Below are 20,317 nucleotides of genomic sequence, written 5' to 3' on the forward strand. Positions count from 1 at the left end.
CACGGCGATGCTACACGACTGCCAGAAACAGTGTCACGGAGACGCCGCGGGGACAGATTTTATAGTGCAAAATATAATTGTCCTTTAGATTTTGGCCAACGGAGCCCATCAACAAGGATGCCATGGGGAAAGGGTAGCTTTCCTAACAGAGAGACGAGGATCTCGCCTGCTGATGACCCTTGCAGGTGAGCGGGACCACTCTCGCCCCCTAGATCCAGCCTCTTGGTCCCTCCACAGACGTAAAATGGGGACAGAAGAGTCCCCAGGGCCCACCAGTGACCTGAAGGTGGTGGAGGTGATCCTGTGCGAGCCCTGGGCACACGGGCATGGCAGGAAAGGTGGGTTCGAGACCCCTGACACATCATCCACCTGAGAAACCCCAAAGCCCAGGAGATTCATAGAACATCTCTGGTTGGAAGGGACCCATAAGGACCATCGAGTCCAACCCCCTGCTCCTTGCAGGACCACCTAAAACTAAACCGTATGACTAAGAGCATCATCCAGACACACCTCAAAGAGAGGACTTTGGCCAGAGCTCTCTGAGCTGGACCGCCCCGAGCAGCTCGCGGAGGCCTGAAGCTCTGATTGTGGTTGGAGCGGGCGCTGGGGAGTCACAGCACGTCACAGCCAAGGCTGACGCCTCCCCTAGACGCGGTGCAGACGCCTAAACCCGAGCCGCAGCCTGGCCGGGGTCCAGCAGCGCGGAGGGAACGTGCGCGGCGTTGGACGGGTTTGCGCCTGCTCTCCGGCTCGTTCTGCGCTCTGCATCCTCGACTTAACAGTGGCCGAGGAAGCCAGACCTTTCAAAGAGGTGCTAAAGTCTGTAAGCAGAAGGGAGACCTTTCTACCCCTTACAGATTGCAGTCTGAAATAAAGAGGCGGAAAGTTGGCGTGGATCTAAGCCCCACTGATGTCACCAAGAGTATTTCCACTGACGTCAGTAGACTTTGGATCCAGCCCTTCAGTTTCCTAGCATATGTCACCTGCTAAAAAGGACACCGGCAACACTGGCCAGCGTTTTCAAAAGCGAGCCCAGTTTGGGCCGTTCTGCATCCAGACGGCCAACCTGGGCAGTCGGAGCAAGGGAATTCCAGCCTGGATCAGCGCTGGGGTTTCCCTGCCCCAGTAGGTTGTTCCCAACAGCAGCCAGCGCCAGGTCTCGCAGGAAGGTGCGAGATGTCTGGGACAATCCGCTCCTCTTACATCCCATCTCACTCTGATTTCTGGTAGTTAGAGAAATGCCAAGGCCTCGGGGCCTGAGGTGTAGTAGCCAAACCCAAATCTTCATTAGCAGCCAGATAAACCACAAACCAGACCAGAGGCGGCCACATCTGCCGGCTCCTGGTGCAGCAGCGAGGGCACACAGCTGTGGAGGTTGGAGCTGCCAAGCTTCCAACCTGCAAACCAGAGCTGCCCACATCGGAAGAGGGTCTCCAGAATGGTGGCGCTGGTTTAAAAGCCGCCCGAACGCGCAGCTTTCCTCGGCGTGTTTCCTGCCAGATTCCGGCGTGTTTTGTCAGCAAGGTGTTAAGGCCGAGGCGAGAACTTCTTCCGCAAGGTTCAGGGTTAGATTTGGCTTCCTCACGTCCGCAACGCCAATGCCTTGAGCGGCATCACCAGCAGGGACCGGGAACAGGGAGCGTGGCTGAAACCGGTTCCTCCTCGCATTCCTCCTCGATTGGCATCAAAAATAACCCCAAATCACAGAAACAAAAGAAATAAGGTGTCAGTGGTATTTGGGCAGCAGATGGTCTGGAGGTCCAGCCTCCTCTTGTCCTCGTGAGGGGGGAAAAGCCTGTCAGCCTCTTCCAGCCATTCCTCCTCCTCCTTGTGAGCGCACACAGATTAACACTCATTCTCGCCTTCGCCAATACACAAGCAGAATGCTCAAAACACGAGAAATTGGCTCATAGCAGCCAAACTGAAAGGCAGCTCCGCTTGCCTCCTCTTAAACTTTGTCGTTAGGACGGACAGGACAAGTACACCAGTATCTTTAGTCCCCTGACCAGCTAATCCAAACTACCAGCCCGCGTGGGTGGGTGGATGAAAATCACTCCTGTGCCATTCCTGGCCGGGCCTCTAGATGTCCACCCAACCCAAAGTATGAGGAGGCTTTGGCGGCGTCATCAGCTCCGCAGCGGGGACCCCAAACACCACAAACTGCTCCCAGAGAGGTTCCCTCACCTGGCCTCGTCGCCTGCGACATCAGTGAGGCTGAAGGGGTTTCTCCCCCCTCCTCAAATTTAGCCACCCAACCTGGTTCTCTAAATGAGGGAGCTTGGTGGTCGGGGCGAGCACTGCCGGTGAGGAGCCCCTGCCCCCGGGCACACGGGCCGGCAGCCTCAGAGTAGCTCTGGCTGCCGAAAAGTCAGAAAACTTCCTCATTTCTGTGCTCTCTCCACCACCTGCGGCCCCGGATGGGGCCTTTCAAAGGACAATTGGGTGGAGCAGGGACAGAAACTCAGGCAATCTTTTGCTTTATGAACCTTTTTCCTCCTTTCATAACAACATGTTTCAAACCCAGCTGACACCAAAGACAAAGAGGACCTAGCGGACTGGTTTGGCAAAGAGATTTGTTGTTTTAGAAGAGGAAGGCTTGGCCAACGGAGCTGGGAGCAGGGGACTTGGCTGGCCCTGCCATGCGTCTGGAGCCCAGGAGGGGTCACGCTCTCCCAGCCGGAGGAACAAGCCAACCCAACCGAGTCTTCCTGCCCAGAGCAGATAAGACAAGAGACAAGACTTCCCAAACCCTGAGATCAAATTCCTCCTTGTTTATGGATGACTGAGTTCAGTCTCTTGTCATAGGCTGTTGACGCTCAGCTCTGGCTTTCCCCTACCCCTGTTGCAAACACACAATCTGGCCAGACAAGAAGTTAAGAAATCCCACCACGGCAAAAGAACCATCTGTCAGGGAGAGCTTTCATGTCCCACTCCTTGGCAGGAGCTGGAAACTTGGGGCTCCGGGGGGAAAGTCCTCGCGCCCAAGCCCTGAGAGGACTCACCCCGTTCCACGGAGATGGGGAAGGGGAAAAGGGGACCCTGATCTGTGCCATGAAGCATTTCAAGACAGTACACAGCCTGCACAGCGCTCCGAAGCACAGGCAGCAAGGACATGAGCCACCACTGCAGATAAAAGCAGCAAAAAAAAGGCTGATTTTGGACACCCCTAACGGGGACCTGCACCGAGAGCTTTCCAACCCCTTCCCGGCAGGAGATCCCTGCGGAACACCGCTGTGTTCCAGCGGCCCCGCGGTGCTGGGCTCCTCTGCCTCAAGCCAGGCACTGCAAACCTTAACGCCCTCAGCAAAACTGGTCTTTTAATTTAGAAACCGAAACGGAGCCGCTCGCCTTGCTTCGCCGCCTGCTTTCAAACCTAGAAATCTCAGGCAGCCGCTTCTGCCACTGAATCACTCCCGTAGCCACAGCCAAACACGAACATGGGACAGCGGGGACTTTCCAGGAGCCACCCGAGTCCCACAGTCCCTCGTTTTCCGGCTGCAGCGAGATGCACCCAATGCAATCAGCGTGGGGTTTATTTGTTGTGTTCCCTGGAGACAAACAATCTCACCAAAGGAAATGCCTTTTCCGCCCTGGCTCCTGCTCAACTGCATAACAGGCACGCTCTGTCCCTTCGCTCGGGCCATTGTACATCCCTTCGCGTCCCTCTCTTCCCCGCCTAGAATTTGCTGGAAGCAACCATATATGGTGAAAAAAACAGCAAAAACAGCACTGAGAAGCCCCAGGGCTGCAGCCTGCGGCAGGCACCCACCAGATCCCCTGCAGTTCAGGGGTGGCAGCTGGCTGTTTGATAGACGGGGCAAAGGACAGCCTGCCGCGACGGCAACGTGGATTCTCCGGCCAGCAAGAGGCAGTGGCTCCTGATAACATAGATCAGGAAAAAAACCCAGGGTTTTATAATCATCAGGTTTTTATTATAAGCAAGATTCAGATGATGGGAAGAAGGGTAGCTGCCAACAAGGCACGACACGGCTGGCACGGAGTATGACTCTGAAAGTTATTGCCCTGCCAGGTTTCTGCCCTACCCAACCCTCTCCCCGCGACCCAAGCGCCAGCCTGGGCTCTTGGTGAGTCACCTCAGGGCCTGGTTTCTCACTCAAGCCCAACCCTGCCGGTTTTAAACTGAGTTATCCCCAGCACACAAGGTTAGTCATGCAGTTGCCCTTGCTGCCCCTTGCCCCCGGCTAGGCACGCCAGGAGAGGACGAGGCTCGGGACGCCCTCAGCCGTAGCTTTGCTCTCAGCCAGGGCCAGAGGGATCCGAAAAGCACCACGATCCCCGTGGGAAACGAGCCAAGCGGGGGGCAAACGCCTTAAAATAACTGCTTATTGGCGCAAGGAAGCCCCCAAGAGCTGGTCTCTGCCCCGAAGCGCAAGCGGCTTCTCTCCTGACGCTCTTGTGTTTTGAAGGAGACGTGACATTTTGAAGGTCTCGTTTTCACAGGCTAAAATTCCTAAACATTTCTGAAACCCTTGCTTAAACTAGGGTGCTGCTTGCATAGGAAACCTTGTGAACCAAGCCTCCACCCTGAGGAAATGACAGCTGCTCCTTCTGCAGAAGGACCAGGGAGGCATTTCCAGCTGGATAAGGGTCAGGAGAGCAAAGGGCAAGCGCTGCTGGACAGATAAAGAAAAATTTGGAGAGGTTTGGGGTGGTGGAACATGCCTCGGACATGGCGAGTTCTTTGGCTCGGGACTCGATCGTCCTTTGACACAGCTGGAATGCGTTCCACTGTGCGAGCGCGAGCAGCCAGGGCTGGGTACGTGTTCCTTGGAAAGACGGGCACCGAGGGAAACCGGAGAGGGAGAGCGTAAACACGGCTCCTAAGGGAGCGCTGGGCACAGGCCCAAGCTGGCATCTTTGGGATCAGATACCCCATAGCCAGCAAGGCTCTCCTCGCTTTGACAAATTAGAACAAATCCGCGATTCTTTGTTAATCCAGCACCTTTTCTGCCTAGCGTGCCACGAGAGACAATGGGGCCAGCTCGCCGGGCCCGGAGGCGGCAGGAAAAGGTGCAGTTCCTCCGTTAGGTACCGAATTGTGAAACAATTCTCTCCCAGTAAGGAAATTTGTCCCGCAGTTTGGCAGGCGGACAGTTTACATCGTACAGTTTATCTGGCCGGTTCATCGGTTTATGCTAACAGGTGTGAATAAACTTCAGGGGAAGGAAAGGATGGCAGAGAAAGAAAAGCACGGTGTGTGCCAGGAACACATGGACAAACAAGCTCCAAAGGACAACAGAGACAACTCCTTAACAAAAACCACATCCCTTTTCCTCGTTCGGGGTGGGGAGCTCTTGAAAGCCCCCCATTTTCCATTCCTGCTTTCTCGGGTGGCTCCAAAGATATTGTTTTCCCCATTTCCTCCACTCCCCATGTTTTCCTGAACCACAAAAAGCATTAACAGCTTTTAAAAACACCAAGGGCAAAATGGCCCCCACCCCGGAGGAAGGAATGTATGCTCAGCAAAAATTATCTGGGAAGGAAAATTTGAGGGTTCCTCTGAGTCGAAAGGCCCTTACGGGGACAAGGTAACTGTCCCCACTCCCCACATCCCGGCTGGAAAAGAGGGGCGAGGGGCCTGCCCTGGGCACCGATTATAGAAGGACGTGGTTGTTTGTCCTCCCTTAGATCACAGGGATTATTCACCTTTCCAAGGAATCCAAGGGCCAAGGAATGACATTGCCGACGAAGAAAAGTCCCCTGTTTTCTAAGGTGAAGGGCGAGAAACATCTAGACACCACGATCTTATAAATAAACATTTGCCTCACGTTTTCTCACCAGCTTATTTTGTTGTGTGTCATTTCGTGTGTGCCCCCCCCCCCGCCGCCTCAAGACGCTGGCTCGAAGGATCCCGGAGCGTGGGGGAAGGGGTGTCACGCTGCCTTTTTAGTGATGTGACAGCACCTTGAGGGTTTTTTTTCCTGAGAAGGGTCCCCAAAAACACGGTGGGTGGGGAGGCAGTGCGGGTCCCCCACCGGGGGGTCGGAGGGGGGGGGCTGTGGAAAGGCCCCCCCATGGCACCCAGAAGGATGGCAAAAGGCCCTTAGGGTCAAGCTTCGATCCCCTACTCCAAATCCCTCCTTTTTTACCTCAAATAACGCGGGGGGAAGGGGGGGTACCACAGCCAGGGGCTGACGAATCGCCTCAGGTGCGGCTGAGGGGAGGCAGGGGGGCCTGTGGAAATGCCCCCAAGCTGCCCTGGGCGGGGGGGGGGGGGGGGGGACTGAGGAAGGGGACATAAAGCCCCCAAAGGGGTGAGGGGGGGGCACTAGAAGCCCTGCCAAGCCGCTCCCAGTTCACCCAGCACAGGCGTGGGTCCCGAACTGGGAACGGCACCCGCCCCAAGGCGGCTCCCCCCCCCTCCTGCCTGAGAACATTACATCCCGTTTCCTGCTCGCCATTGGCCGCCGCCGCCGCCCGTCCTCACTTCCCATTGGTCCTCCGCGCTGTCACTCTATCCCCCCTCCCCGCCCACCCCACCCTCCTCACCCTTGAACACGCTCGCCTCTCCTTCACACGCTGTCCACGCTCCGCACCCGGCGCGCTGATTGGCCAGCCAGGCTGTAAACAAGGCAGCGGCGGCCAATGGGAGCGCTGATCACGCGAGCAGCACGCCTGGCCACGCGCCCGCGGCGTGGCTCCGCTGGCATCAACAGGCGCGGGCGGGAGGCGGGGCGGGGCGGCGGAGGCTATAAAAGGGGCGCGGGCGGCGGGGCCGAGCTCAGAGCCGTGAGAGCGACGGGTGTTGAGGAGCGGGCTGTCCCGCTGATCGCCTTCAACCCCGGGGAAACAAAGCCTTAAATCGCACTTTCTGACTGAAACTAGCCCGCTCCGAGGGTTTTTTTTCCTCTTCAGGGGGAAAAATACTTCACTGCTCTCGCCCTGCGCACTTTCTCCAGAGCGTCTCCCCACCTCTCGCCTCAGCCATGGTGATGTTCAAGAAGGTGAAGACCTTTATGATGACCTTCAGCGAGCCGGAGAAGGTCTACTGCAGCGGGGAGAAGGTGGCCGGGCGTGTGCTGGTGGAGGTGGCCGAGGTGACTCGCGTCAGCTCCGTCAAGGTGCTGGCCTGCGGGGTGGCCAAAGTCAACTGGGCCAAGGGCCCCCAGCAGTGCAGGCAGGAGGTGGAGTACCTGCGCTTCGAGGACGTCCTCACGCTGGAGGAGCAGCCCACCGGTGAGGGGCTGGGGCTGGGAGAAGGGAAGGGCTTGGAAGCCCCCCGTCAACCGGCAGCGTGGGCCTCTCGGAGGCTGGAGCCCGTGCCTGCGTCCCCTTGGGGGTGCGCCTCGAGTGGGCCGGCTCCGAGGAGTCGCCGGTGTTGGGGCTCGGAGGAAGGCGGGGTTGGATGTTGCCTGAGTTTTGGGAAAAACGAGACGATTTGGTGAAACTTGCGACCAGCCAGGCTTGGCTAAGTCAAGCTCAAAAGCCTAGGCGAGCTCGGCCAGGCGCAGGGGGCAGGTGTTGGGGGGCAGGAGGTGCCCCTCGATCCGTGGTGGTGGTCGGGGAGCGGCAAGGAGCCCTGCCTTGGGCTGGCTCCGGGGAAGGGCGAGAGGTGAGGATTTGAGGTGTCCTGGGCGATAACAGGGGGGAACGTGACGTCCCCCCGCAAAGCGGCACCGGCCTGTGGTGAGGGGGCCCGGAGCGGTGCGGAACGCGGCATCCCAGCTTCGCAAGGGGTTGTTGGAAAGGGGAAGTGAGACTTTAAATGGGCGGCACTTCCCTGATTTGAGGAGACACCAAGTTCTCGGGCTCTTCTTGAGGCTCTTGGCGAAGAGCCGAGGCAGCTCAAGGCTGTGCTTCGTCGCCGCCTGAGTAAGCAGAACAGGGGATGATGCTTAAGGACAAACCTGCGGAAGCTGACGTTTCCCTTCCTCTTTATTCTTCTCCCAGATGGGGACGGCTCTGTAATCCTGAGACCTGGCAACACCTACGAGTACAAATTTGGATTCGAGCTTCCCCAGGGGTGAGTACGAGACGGACGCTGCCTCTGGATCGCCCTGGAAAACTCTTTTTGCGGCCTCAGGCGTGTCTAACGAGCAGCTCTTTCCGTCCCGCAGGCCTCTGGGAACTACCTTCAAGGGGAAGTACGGCTGTGTGGATTACTGGGTGAAGGCCTTCCTGGAGCGCCCCTCCGTCCCCACGCAGGAGATCAAGAAATGCTTCGAGGTGATGGATCCAGTTGACGTGAACACGCCAGAATTGCTGGTGAGCGCTGCCTCCCGCCCGTGGCCGGGGTAGGGAGAGCCCCGGGCTGGGGGTCGGGCCGACCTCTGGGTGCTAAGACCCCCCTAATAGGCTTTCTCACTGAGCGGGGATTAAGTACTTAGTTATTAAGAAGCCCCAGTTACTCCTGGAAACGCACCCTGAGAGACAAGCGAGGCGCTTGTTCTGCTTTTCTGCGAGAGGCTCCAGCCTCGGGGGTGGGGGGAAGTGGAAGGTCTCGCTGCGAAGCAAGAGGGGTGGCGGGGGAGCGGGACAGCCTGGCTGACGCTCCCCTTCCCCTGCAGTCGCCGGTGGCTGCCAAGAAGGAGAAGAAGGTGTCCTGTATGTTCATCCCGGACGGCCGCGTGTCGGTCAGCGCCCAGATCGACAGGAAGGGCTTCTGTGAAGGTAGGAGCCCGTCCTCCGCGCTCGGAGAGGGGGGCGGCGGGGGTGCGCGGCCAGAGGAGCGCGGCGGGACCCTCCTCGACGTTAGTAACCGTTGGGTTGGGTTTTTTCCCCCCCTCTTCTCACAGGTGACGAGATCTGCATCAACGCCGACTTCGAGAACACGTGCTCCCGCATCGTGGTGCCCAAGGCAGCCATCGTCGCCAAGCACACCTACCTGGCCAACGGCGAGACCAAGGTCTTCACCCAGAAACTCTCCTGCGTCCGAGGCAACCACATCATCTCGGGCACCTCCGAGTCGTGGCGCGGCAAAACCATCCGCGTCAAGAAGCTCAAGCCCTCCATCCTGGGCTGCAACATCCTGCGCGTGGAGTATTTCCTGCAGGTGAGCGGCTCGGCTCATGGCTGCGGGCGCCCGGCTCCCCTCCCGCTCCCCGACCTCCCCCCTAAACGCCTCTCTCGCCCCTCGCAGATCTACGTCAGCGTCCCCGGCTCCAAGAAGATCATCCTGGAGCTGCCCCTCGTCATCGGCAGCCGCTCGGGCATCGGTAGCCGCAGCTCCAGCATGGCCAGTCAGACCAGTTCCGAGATGAGCTGGGTGGATTTGAACCTCCCCGATGCTCCAGAAGGTGAGGGAGGGGAAACAGTGACAGCAAGGGGGGGGGGGTCAGGGCGGGTGTTTTGGGGGACGGCGGGGGGTCTCACGGCTCCCTCTGCCCCTCACAGCCCCGCCGTGCTACCTGGACATCGTTCCCGAGGACCACCGCCTGGAGAGCCCCACCACGCCCCTCCTGGACGACTCCGACAGCTTCGACAGCCCCATCTTCATGTACGCGCCCGAGTTCAAGTTCATGCCGCCGCCCACCTACGCCGAGGTGAGAACCGAGACGGACGCTCGGGTGAGGTTTTAGGCTCGGGATTGAGTCTTGAAGCACCTAACGGCCTCCGTCTCCCCCCCGACAGGTGGATCCCTGCGTCGCCAACAACAACGTGTAGCGAGCGCCCGCTCGGAAACGTTATTCTCCCGCTCCTTTTTCCCCCGCGCTGTGTGGATGTGCCGAGCGGCGGCGACGCGGGCCTCGCTCCCGACCCCGGCTGCGGGAGGAGCGAGCGTGGAAGAGGCCGAGGGAGCCTCAGTTCTTAACGTGTGCGTGCCCTCGCGCGCCGGCTGAGCCCAGGAAAACCCCGGCGTGGCTCCGGGCGCCGCAAACTCGCCCCAGCCGTGGCGGTGCAGCAGGGGAGGCCTCGGGCGCGGAGCCTTGGCAGAGGAGAGGCGCGTCCCGGCCTAAAGAGACTTTAAAAAGCAAGCGGGCGTTGGGTGAAACCCAGCCGCCGAGAGACGGGGAGCGCCGGGCCGCGGGCCGGAGGGGTGCGCGGTGGCTGGCCGGCCTCGCCGCTCGGCGGCCGGTCCCTTTTGTACTGTTTTATAAGTGGGTCTGGGGGTGAGGGAGGGGAAGGGGAAATAAAACACCAATAAAACCTGGTTTTGTACTGTTGGAATAACGGTGTGAGCGTGGTTTGGGGAGATGGAGCCGCGGGGAGATGGCGGGCGTGGGGTGGGGGATTCCTGCCCCCCTTCCCCCCCTCCCCCCCCCCCAATCCAGCCCTTTTTTGGGGGATGTGGGTGAAAGTTGACGGTAAAAAGGGCGGCGGCGGGGGGCTTGGGCGCAGCTCCAGCCGTGCCTCGGTTTCCCCGGCCTGCGGAGCCCCACGTGTGTCCCCCCCCACCCTTATCGCGGCGGCGCCGCAGCGGCCGCCCGCGGGTCCCTTATCGGAGGCGCCGGGCGCGTGCGGGTCGGTGCCTCGGTTTCCCTGCCCGTGGCGGGGGGGTGCCGGTGGGGTCCCAGCAGGGTGCTGGCGGGGTGCCGGGGGTCCCGGCGCCGTGCCCGGGCCGGGGGCCAAGGGGGTGAAGGGTCAGCCCTGCTCCTGGCCAAGTATGGGCAGAGCGAGCTGGGCCGGGGGAGTGGGGGGGGGGGGGGCCAGGGGTGGGGTGGGGTGGCTGGCGGTAGGTGGGGGGGGTCTTTGGGTGCTGGGTGGGGGGGGCTGGGGGTGCTCAGGGTGGTTTGGAGGGGCCTGGGGTGGTTGGGAGTGCTGTGGGTGGTTTGGAAGGGGCTGTGGGTGCTCGGGCGGGGGGGGCTGTGGGTGGTTTGGAGGGGTCTGTGGGGGGCTGTGGGTGCTCTGGGGGACTTGAGTGCGCTGGGGGAATTGTGGGGTGCTCTGGGGGGGCTGTGGGTGGTTTGGAGGGGGTCTGTGGGTGCTTTGGGGGGATTGTGGGGTGCTCTGGGGGGCTGTGGGTGGTTTGGAGGGTCTGTGGGTGCTCTGGGGGAATTGTGGGGTGTCTGGGGGGGCTGTGGGTGGTTTGGGGGAATTGTGGGTGCTCTGGGGGGGGTCTGTGGGTGGTTTGGAGGGTCTGTGGGTGCTCTGGGGGAATTGTGGGGTGTCTGGGGGGGCTGTGGGTGGTTTGGGGGAATTGTGGGTGCTCTGGGGGGGGTCTGTGGGTGGTTTGGAAGGGGCTGGGGGCTCTGGGGCGATTGTGGGGTGCTCTGCGGGGGTCTGTGGGTGGTTTGGGGGGATTGTGGGTGCTCCGGGGGGGTCTGTGGGTGGTTTGGAAGGGGCTGGGGGCTCTGGGGGAATTGTGGGTGCTCTGGGGGGTCTGTGCGTGGTTTGGAAGGGGCTGGGGGCTCTGGGGGAACTGTGGGTGCTCTGGGGGGTCTGTGGGTGGTTTGGAAGGGGCTGGGGGCTCTGGGGGAATTGTGGGGGGTCTGTGGGTGGTTTGGAAGGGGCTGGGGGCTCTGGGGGAATTGTGGGTGCTCTGGGGGGTCTGTGGGTGGTTTGGAAGGGGCTGGGGGGCTCTGGGGGAATTGTGGGTGCTCTGGGGGGTCTGTGGGTGGTTTGGAAGGGGCTGGGGGCTCTGGGGGAATTGTGGGTGCTCTGGGGGGTCTGTGGGTGGTTTGGAAGGGGCTGGGGGGCTCTGGGGGAATTGTGGGTGCTCTGGGGGGTCTGTGGGTGGTTTGGAAGGGGCTGGGGGCTCTGGGGGAATTGTGGGGGGTCTGGGGGTGGTTTGGAAGGGGCTGGGGGGCTCTGGGGGAATTGTGGAGGTTGTAGGTGGGGGCTGGGTGAGGGGGCTGGGTGGGGGTGCAGCTGCCATCACACAACACCCCCCCCCAAAACCTGCACCCCATTCTCATCCCCGGGGGGGGCGGGACGAGCGCAGGCGCCCCCCTCCCCACCTGCGCCAACTGGGCCAAAGGTCCGGCCGGGGGCGGGGGGGGCAGAGCGGGGGCCCCCCCGGGGGGCGATGCTAGGCGTGGGGCGCAGCAGGAGCCGGCCCCTGCCCCATCGGGCTGGGGCGGAGGGGCCAGGACACCCCCCACCCCCCCCGGAACCGACTCATGGGGTGCGCCAAGGCACGGGTGACCCCAAAACCAGCCCCCCCCTTCCTGCGTGGGCAGTAAAGCCACCAGGGCGGGAGCAGGAGGCGGCCCACGCGCCGCGCGCGTGCACCGCCCCGGGGCGGGGGGAGGGGGGCAGCCAAACCCCTCCCCCACAAGTCTTTCCCCAAGGTTTCAGGGCATCCCCCCCCCCCCCCAAAGCCCCTTCTGTGGGGGGTCCCCCCGCTGCTGGCCGCCCCCCCCCCCTTGTGCCCGTGTGGGATTATGTCTTCGCCCCCCAGGAGCGCCGGGGCCCCAGATGGGAAATCACCACCTCCCGGAGTCCCGTGATGGCCCGGCCACCCTCAGGGGCCAGGGCATGGGAGAAGTGGGGGGGGGGGGTGGGGAGCGTACCCGCAAGTCAGGGTTTGCGAGGCGCTGCGTTCGGGCAGGGTGGGGGTTATTTTCTTATTTTTTACATTTTTATTACCCCGCGATCAAAACCCGGCCATAAAAAGGAACCTTGCCCGGGGCGGGGGGGGGGGGGGGGGGGGGGGCTGCCCCATCACATGAGCTTCGCGTGAGCGGCCCCGCCTGGCCTCCCCCCACCCCCGGAAAACACCTTCTGCCTCCCAAAACCCACCTTCTGTCCCCCTCCAGAAAGATTCCAGCCCCTGGAATCTGCCCCCACTGGGGGGGCTCAAGGGTGACCCACGAGAGGGTGGGGGTTTGGGGGGGTAGTTCAAACCCCACTGCGCCCCGCCCCCACCGTTCCTCAAGGAGGCACCAACCTCCCCCGGGGGGCTGGAGGGGGGCTCGGCCCTGGCGCCTGCGCTGCTGGGGTTAACCTGGGCTGGGCCCCCCCCCACCACGCGGGGGGCTGAACCCCCTGAACCCCCTCGGCCCCCCTCCAGAACCCCGAGCTGCTGCCACAGCCCAGGGACGATGGGGGGGGGGGCAGACGGGGAGGTGGTGCCGCTGCATCCCCTGACTCCAAGAGCTGGGGATTTGCACCCCGTCGCCCCGCGGGGTGTGGGGACCCCATTATCCCTCCCCCGCCCCCCCAGACCCGAAGGTTTGAAGCCACAGATGGGATGAGCTGGGAATACAAAAGTCAACTTTAATCCACCCAAAATGAGTTTAAAAAGCCCCAAGTGTTAAAAAGCTGCTGCAAAAGGGGGGGGTTTGGGGGAGGCCGGGGGGTTTGGGGGCCCCCCCGTCACCCCTAAAACCACCTCTGGCAGGGGCACTGCCACCCACCGCTGGTTTGGGGACAAGGCTGGGGGTCCTCCCTCCCCCCAGGCGCTCCGGAGCCCCCTGGCACCCCCCCAAGTTGGGGGGGCAGCAGGGGCTCCCCATGTGTGTGAATGTGGGGGGGGGTCTCCCTCCAGCTGCCGGCACTCTGGTGTCCCCCCCCCCCCATCCCTGGAGCACCAGTGCCACCTGCAGGCGGGAGGGGGGGTGACAGGGGTCCCCAGCGTCCGGGAGGGGGCGTGTGTGTGACAGGGGACCCCAACGTCCCCGGGGGGGGTGACAGGGGTCCCCGGGGGGGGGTGACGGGGTGGGGGTGGGGGTCAATAGACGGCCTCGTCCATGTTGTCGTCGCTGTCGGCGCCAAAATCCTCCCCGTTGTCGAAGTAGGACATGATGTAATCGGTCTCCTGGGGATGGGGGGGTCACAGCGGGTCCCACTGTCACCCCCAGGCCGCGCCCGTCACCCCCCCACCTCACCTCCTCGTGCTCCTCCTCGTCGTACTCCTCTTCCTCCTCTTCCTTCCCTTCTTCTTCCTCCTCCTTCTCCTCTTCCTCCTCCGACGTCACCTCCTCCTCCTTCTTCTCCAGGCTCTGGGGGTTCAGGGGAGCCCCCGTGGTGTCAGTGGGGGGGGGGACGGGGATGGGACAACCCCAAAACCCAGCGGGGACCCCCCCCCCCCCATTTGGGGGGGTGGGACCGTGGCTGAGCCTTCGGCCTCGTTACCTCCAGCTTCTTAATGGTCTCTTCCTTGTCGAGCGCAACCCGCTGCTTGGACTTGGGGATGAGGATGGTGGTCCCTGCGGGGGGCAGAGGGGGCGTCACCCCCCCGGGGGGCAAAGCCCAGCCCCGGGGGGGGATGGGGGGGGACAGGGACACTCACTGCCTTTCCGCAGCCGCCGCACCCGGATCTTCAGCTCCCGCGGCAGCCGCCTCCAGTCTGTGGGGCAGAGCGAGGGGCTGGATCGGGCCCCCCCGCCAGCCCCCCCAGTCCCCGTGTGTCCCCCCCCCCTTGTCCCCCGTCCCCCCACCTGGGTTCCAGTCGATGGCGCTGTCGACAGGGCTGGAGATCTGGTACTTGTCCGAGTAGCGCTCGATATCTGGGCGAATCCGGTGGGGGGGTCAGTGGGGTGGGGGGGGTCACTGGGGGGGCGGGTCTGGGTGGGGACCCGCACTGGGACACCCAAGGGTGCAAGGGAGTCCAGCTGGGAAGAGCTGCGATGGGGGCCCGGTGCAGTGGGGCTGGGGGGAGCATGGGGCTGGGGGGGGTCACAACAGTGGGGCTGGGGGAGGGCGTGGGGGGACCATAACAGTGGGGCTGGGGGATCCAGAGGGCGGGGGGCGGATCATGAGACTGGGGGGTGGGTCACAACAGTGGGGCTGGGGGGAGCATGGAGGGGCCACAACAGTGGGGCTGGGGGGAGCACGGGGCTGGGGGGGGGGGGTCACAACAGTGGGGATGGGGGGAGCACGGGGCTGGGGGGGGGGGATCACGGGGCTGGGGGGGGTGACAAGGGCGGGGCTGGGGGGCAGAGGTACCCCAGGGCAGTGGGGCGGGGGCCATGGGGCAGGCACACACACACACACACACACACACCCCCGCCCATGGGGGTGCAGGGGCCCCCCCCGTACCTCTGCGGGGCGCCCCCGGTTTGATGAAGTAGGGGAGACCCTTCATGGCCCCCCGCAGCTCCTGCTTCAGCGCCAGCATGTACTCGCCCTCCTCCCCCCCCGGCAGCGGGGCCGCCCGGTGCTCCAGCGGCTGGGGGGGGGCACCCGTGCGGCGAGTGCGTCAGTGCTCAGCCACGCCCGGGACCCCCGGGACCCCCCCCCCCAAAACCAAAACGGGACTTACCGGGAAGAGGGGGGAGGGCTGGAGGGTGGGGGGGGGCAGCGCCTCCCCCTTCCCGATCCCCACCGCCTCCACGTTGAAGGTCATCTGCCCCCGGCCCCGGCCCCGGCCGCGGGCCGCCATGGGGGGGCCGGGGGGCGCTGGGGGGGGCGAGCGGGGGTCAAGGCGGGCCGCGCGGACCCCCGTCTGCTCGGGAGAGGGGACGGGGCCCCCCGGGCTGGGGAGGGGGCGGGGAGGGACACGGCGTGAGGGGTGGGGGGGCAGCAGCCGGGGGGGTGCGGGGGGCTGGGGGGGAGCCCCCCCGGGACACAGGCGACGTGGGGGAACCCGAGGGAGGACACGGGGGGGGTGGGCGGCGTGGGGCAGCCCCCCCCGGGACACGGGGGGGACACGGGGGGGGGGGAGGTGTCACACACGCCGCGGCCCCCCCCACTCCCAAAACCCCCTCCGCTCCAGGTACTCACGCCGCGCATGCGCAGCCGCTCTAAGTGCGTCCGGCGCCGCTCCGGCTGCGCAACGCTCGAAAGGGGCGGGGCGCGCTCCAGCGCCGCGCTGATTTGCTGGAGGCGGAGCCAGTCAGAGAGGAGGGGGCGGAGCGAGGGGCGGGGCGGAGGGAAGGGATGAATGACTGAATGGGGCTGGGGCGGGAATGAATCGGGAGGGAATGAATGGGGTGGGGGGCGGTAACGGGGGGAGGATGAGGGGGAAGGGAAAGGGGGGGTGCAGAGGGGCCCCGCCCCAGGGCGTCTCAGCCCCCCAGCGCTGTGGCCTTGCTGACCCAGAGCTGCCCCACTGCCCATGGCCCCACGGCCCCCAACCCCACTGTGCTGGGACCCCCAGGCCAGCTGCGTTGTGACCCCCAGCCAGGATGTGCTGTGACCCCCAGCACCGCAACCCCATGGCTCCCAGCTCCCCTACGTTGTGACCCCCAGCCCCACTGACCTGAGACCCCCCCAGCCCCACTGCGCTCGGATCGCCAGCCCTGCTGCACCACGGGCCCCAGCCCCGCCGCCCCGTGACCCCCAGCCCTGCGGCGCTGGGCCCCATGGCGGCTCTCCCTCGCACCCCCGCGCAGGCTGCTCGGCGCAGCGGGTTCGTGGCTGGCTGCGCCGGTGGGTGATTCATCCCGCTCCAGCCCTCCCCGCGCCAGCAGCTGCCAAAAATAGCAATGCAGGGGGGGAAAAAACCCTCCAAATAACCTCCCCTGCCTTCCCCCCGCTACGCCGGCGGCGGGCCGGGATGGCGGCCACCGAGCCACGTCCCCGACACCTCCATCCCCGGGGCATCTGGGACCAGGACCCGTCGCTGGGGGATACCACGCTCCGGTTACCATGGTAACAGAGGAAGGGAAGGAGGGATGGGGGAGAGAGGGGCTGGGGTGGTGGGTCCCCTCTCTGGGGTGTCCCCCCTACCCGGGGGGGGACGATGCAGCCCCGAGCACCAGGCCCAGGCTTGGTGGCAGCCAGGGTCTTGCTGGGGGGGGACAGCTGCCGGCCAGGCCGGTGAACTGGGGGGGAATGGGAGGGTTGGTGGTTTCTCCCCCATTTTCTTGGCTGGTCAGAGAGCTGAGGAGCAGGATGAGCTGCCGTCACCATGGGAACCGTGCAGGGATGCGGGAGGGGAGGGGGGTACGGGCAGGGGGTGCAGGGGGGATGCAGGATGGGACTGGGGTGCAGAAGGGGTTGTGGGAGGAGATGGGGGCACGGGCAGGGCTGCAGGAGGAGATGGGGGTGTGGGCAGGGGGAGCAGAAGGGGGTGGGGAGTACGGGCAAGGGGTGCAGGAGGAGATGGGGGTGTGGGCAGGGGGTACAGAAGGGGGTGGGGGGCATGGGCAGGGCATGCAGAGGGGGCACAGGAGGGGGATGCAGGCAGGGGGTGCAGGCGGGGGGATGAGAAGTGCAAGGAGGGGGTGCAGGAAGGGGATTTGGGGGGTGCAGGAGGGGATAGAGTCAGGGGGCAGGTGGGGTGGGGGGTACAGGCAGGGGGTGCAGGAGAGGGAAGGGGGGTGCAGGAGGAGGGAACAGGCAGCAGGATGGGGACGTGGAAGGGGGCCACAGGCAGGGGCCGGTGCGGGGGGGGTGGGCAGAGCCGCAGGCAGGGAGGCTGGGGGGGGACCCCATACCATGGGAACCATCCCCTGTGGGACCCAGGCGGAGAAACCGAGGCAGGGAGCTGGCACTGCCCGATTGCTGGGGGGTGGTCGGGGGGGCCTCAACGCACCCCATGTCCCGTTGCAGTGAGCGGGCGACGCTCCCGGAGCAGCGCACCCACCCGCCGGCCCCGCTGCCCTAAACGCCGCGATGCCCAGCCCCGTCCGCCACCCTCCCGGTGCCGCCGCGCCGCCCGGCTTAGCCATGTTACCGGCGGACGGTTCGGCCTTGCTGCGAGCCGTGGCACAGGGCAAATTTCGTCTCACCCGGCTCCTGTTGGAAGGGGGAGCCTACATCAACGAGGGCAACGCCGCCGGGCAGACGCCGCTGATGGCCGCGTGCCGGGCCGGCTACGCCGACCCGCCGGAGCAGCCGCGGATGGTGCGGTACCTTCTGGAAAACGGCGCCGATCCCAACATACCCGATAAGACGGGCAAGACGGCGTTGATGCACGCCTGCGCCGAACGCGCCGGCCCGGCGGTGGCCGCCGTTTTGTTGGCCCACGGCGCCGATCCCAGCGCCCGCGATTACGCCGGAGCCTCGGCTTTGGTTTACGCCATTAACCAGGGGGACCGGGAGACGCTGCAGGTGCTGTTGGACGCCTGCAAAGCCCGAGGGAAGGAGGTGATCATCATCACCACCGACACCTCGCCCTCGGGGACCAAAACCACCCGGCAATACCTCAACTCGCCCCCTTCACCGGGGCTGGAGGAGAAACGCTCGCCGGCGCTTTGCATGTCGCCCTCCGACATCGAGGTGCGGACGGCGGCTTCGCCGGCCGGCAGCGAGAAGGAAGAGGAGAGGGACATCTTCTGCTTCCCCCCGCCGCCGCCAGCACCGGTCGCCACCGTACCGGAGCCATCCCGCGCCCGGGGGCGGCCGCTGAAGCGCCTCAATTCGGAGCCCTGGGGGTTGGTGGCCCCGGGAACGGAGGGGACGCGGGGACCCCCCCCCCGAGCGTTTGGTGGCGGGGATGGAGGGGCTGAGCCTGGGCGGGCGCCCGCGGCGGCACAGCGTGGAGGGGCGGGAGGCGGCGGGGCTGCCGGGGGCCGCCTGGGCCGAGCGGGTGCCCCCCGCTTGCCCACAGCCGCTGACGCGCCGGAACACGGCCCCTGAAACGGCGCGGGTCAAACCGCCTCGCTGGGATCCCCCCGAAATGGAGGGGCGCCCCTGGGCCAGCTCACCGCCTCTGTCCCCGGGGCGAAGCCGGCGCTGTGCCGCGCCGTCGGCCGTGCCGCTGCCGGCCGCCGAGTCCCCCCCGGGCACCCGCCGGCGCCCACCCGGTTTGCTGGAGCGTCGCGGCTCTGGCACCCTCTTGCTGGAGCCCTTGGCCCCGGGGAGGGCCGGCTTCCTGCCCCCCCTGCACCCTGGCCCGCACCCCCCCGGCCCCCGCGGGCCCCCTGGCCCCGGCTCGCCCAAGGGACGCCGCAAGCTGCTGCGCCGGCACTCCATGCAGACGGAGGAGATGCGGCAATTGGCCAACTTCCAGAGCAGTGTGGCCCCAGAGCTGGGCAGTTAGGGACCCCTCCCCGTGTCCCCCCCTCAAACCCGGAGCGGCTCCCGGTGTCCTCGGGGACCCCCCCACGAAGGGGCCACCCCGGGTGGCTGCCTCTGTCCCTGCCCGGCTGCTCCCATGCCAGCGTGGGGCCTCCCTGTGCAGGCAGTGGCGATGTTTACTCTGAACCCTACTGATGACTGCGAGCACATGACAATTCTTCCATTGCTGCCATTGGCAGAAACTTTGCACGACCCCAAATTCCTTCAGGAGCTGGCGTCCCCCCACCTCTTCAGGCTCTCCCGCATCTTCCTCCTGCTCCCTCCTCATCCTCCCAGCAGCTCTTTTCCCTGCAGACCTCAGCAGCGGTGGCCGACTGCCCGACCTGCCGCGCGTTTGGGGGCGCCTGCGTCCCCGCCGATGCCGGGCGCTGCTGGGGGCGGGGTGCTGGGAGCAATAACCCTGTTCCCGCCGGTCCCTCCCCAGGGGGTTCCCCCCCTGTTTTGGGGCGGAGGGTCCCAGCGCGGGGGTGCCAGGGTGGGGCCGGGTGGGGCACACGCTGTTGGCGTCCCGGTGAATAAAGACCCCAGCGCAGCTCAGCCGGTCTCCGAGTGTCGGGAGGCCGGGGGGGGGGGGGGGGGCCGCTTGCTGTGGGCACGGATGGGGGGGCCAAACATCTGGGCACACCTGGGTGCCAGCACATCTGGGCACCAGCATATCTGGGTGCCACCACACCTGGGCGGCAGGGTACACAAGGGCTGGCACATCTGGCAGCACATCTGGGTACCGGGATACACAAGGACTGGCACATCTGGGCGTTGGGGTACATGAGGACCGGCACATCTGGGTATCGGCACATCTGGCCGCTGGGGGACATCTGGGCGCTGGGGTACATGAGGACCAGCACATCTGGGTGCCGGCACATCTGGGCGCTGGGGTACATGAGGACTGGCACATCTGGCACCAGCACATCTGGGCACAGGGACCCCGATGTCACTTGCTGGCAGAGCGGGGGGAGGAGGCTGCAGATGTGGGGGTCCCGAGCCACGGTGTGGCTGTGGGAGGGGGCCACCTGACCACACATTCGCCGGGCTGTCCCCCCACGGGGGTGCTGGTGGGAGACCCAGCCCCGGCGGGAGGCGAGGGTGCCGGCAGGGACCCCCTCCATGGGGCGGGGGGCACCGCAGCCCCCCCAGCGCTGGGTGGGGGGGTGCAGGGAGCCCGAGGCCTCCGGAGAGGCCGAGGCTGGCCCTGTGCCGCAGCGGGAGGTTGGGCTGTGCCGGGCGCTGGCGGCACCGGCTGCGGCACGCGCGGCTGGGCAGCACTGCAGAGCGGTACCGCAGCGGAGGGGCTGCCGGGGCTGGGGGTCACCGCTGGGCTGGGGGGCACGGCTGGGGCTGGGGGGCACGGCTGGGCCTTGGGGACACTGCCATGGGGCACTGCCGGGGCTTGGGGACATGGCTGGGGGGGCACTGCCAGGGCTGGGGGGCACAGCTGAGGGACACGGCTGGGGACATTGCCAGGGGACACTACTGGGGGACACTGCCTGGGCTCAGGACACCGCCGTGG

General features: G+C 65.2%; 3 protein-coding genes across 5 annotated transcripts in view; 2 read left to right on the forward strand and 1 right to left on the reverse strand.

Annotated features, from left to right (window-relative positions):
* The window catches only part of POLR3GL (RNA polymerase III subunit GL), a 47,679-nt gene extending 32,036 nt beyond the window's left edge, over positions 1–15,643 (reverse strand). Inside the window, exons 1-8 of one of the 3 annotated variants that reach the window (XM_075074896.1) lie at positions 15,568–15,643; positions 15,107–15,243; positions 14,884–15,013; positions 14,283–14,351; positions 14,135–14,191; positions 13,978–14,051; positions 13,731–13,844; positions 13,100–13,660 (exon numbers count right to left, since the gene is read on the reverse strand). In XM_075074896.1, coding sequence (XP_074930997.1) covers positions 13,574–13,660; positions 13,731–13,844; positions 13,978–14,051; positions 14,135–14,191; positions 14,283–14,351; positions 14,884–15,013; positions 15,107–15,226 — 651 coding nt within the window. In that variant the 5' untranslated portion in view covers positions 15,227–15,243; positions 15,568–15,643 and the 3' untranslated portion in view covers positions 13,100–13,573. Of the gene's footprint in view, positions 1–13,099; positions 13,661–13,730; positions 13,845–13,977; positions 14,052–14,134; positions 14,192–14,282; positions 14,352–14,883; positions 15,014–15,106; positions 15,353–15,567 lie in introns of those variants that run through there. The other 2 variants (XM_075074894.1, XM_075074895.1) reach the window with 2 other exon arrangements.
* On the forward strand, positions 6,613–10,131 carry TXNIP (thioredoxin interacting protein). The gene is made up of 8 exons (XM_075074996.1): positions 6,613–7,197; positions 7,912–7,984; positions 8,079–8,226; positions 8,529–8,631; positions 8,757–9,013; positions 9,101–9,257; positions 9,355–9,503; positions 9,592–10,131. The coding sequence occupies exons 1-8, from the start codon at positions 6,948–6,950 to the stop codon at positions 9,622–9,624; spliced, it is 1,170 nt and encodes a 389-aa protein (XP_074931097.1). The 5' UTR covers positions 6,613–6,947; the 3' UTR covers positions 9,625–10,131.
* A 171-nt stretch (positions 15,644–15,814) lies between the features above and the next one.
* ANKRD34A (ankyrin repeat domain 34A) lies at positions 15,815–19,289 on the forward strand. Its single transcript, XM_075074881.1, is given in 3 exon segments — positions 15,815–16,437; positions 17,341–18,200; positions 18,202–19,289. Coding segments are annotated over 2 exon segments (1,368 nt in total). The 5' UTR covers positions 15,815–16,437; positions 17,341–17,403; the 3' UTR covers positions 18,773–19,289.
* The last annotated feature ends 1,028 nt before the right edge of the window (positions 19,290–20,317 follow it).

Source organism: Phalacrocorax aristotelis, chromosome 25 (assembly GCF_949628215.1).
Source record: "Phalacrocorax aristotelis chromosome 25, bGulAri2.1, whole genome shotgun sequence".
NCBI lineage: Eukaryota > Metazoa > Chordata > Aves > Suliformes > Phalacrocoracidae > Phalacrocorax > Phalacrocorax aristotelis.

Coding starts and splice junctions, on each gene's coding strand:
- TXNIP (XM_075074996.1), top strand. CDS start 6,948: ATGGTGATGTTCAAGAAGGTGAAGACCTTTATGATGACCTTCAGCGAG. Junction 9,258..9,354: donor CCTCCCCGATGCTCCAGAAG/GTGAGGGAGGGG, acceptor TGCCCCTCACAG/CCCCGCCGTGCTACCTGGAC. Junction 9,504..9,591: donor CGCCGCCCACCTACGCCGAG/GTGAGAACCGAG, acceptor CCCCCCCGACAG/GTGGATCCCTGCGTCGCCAA.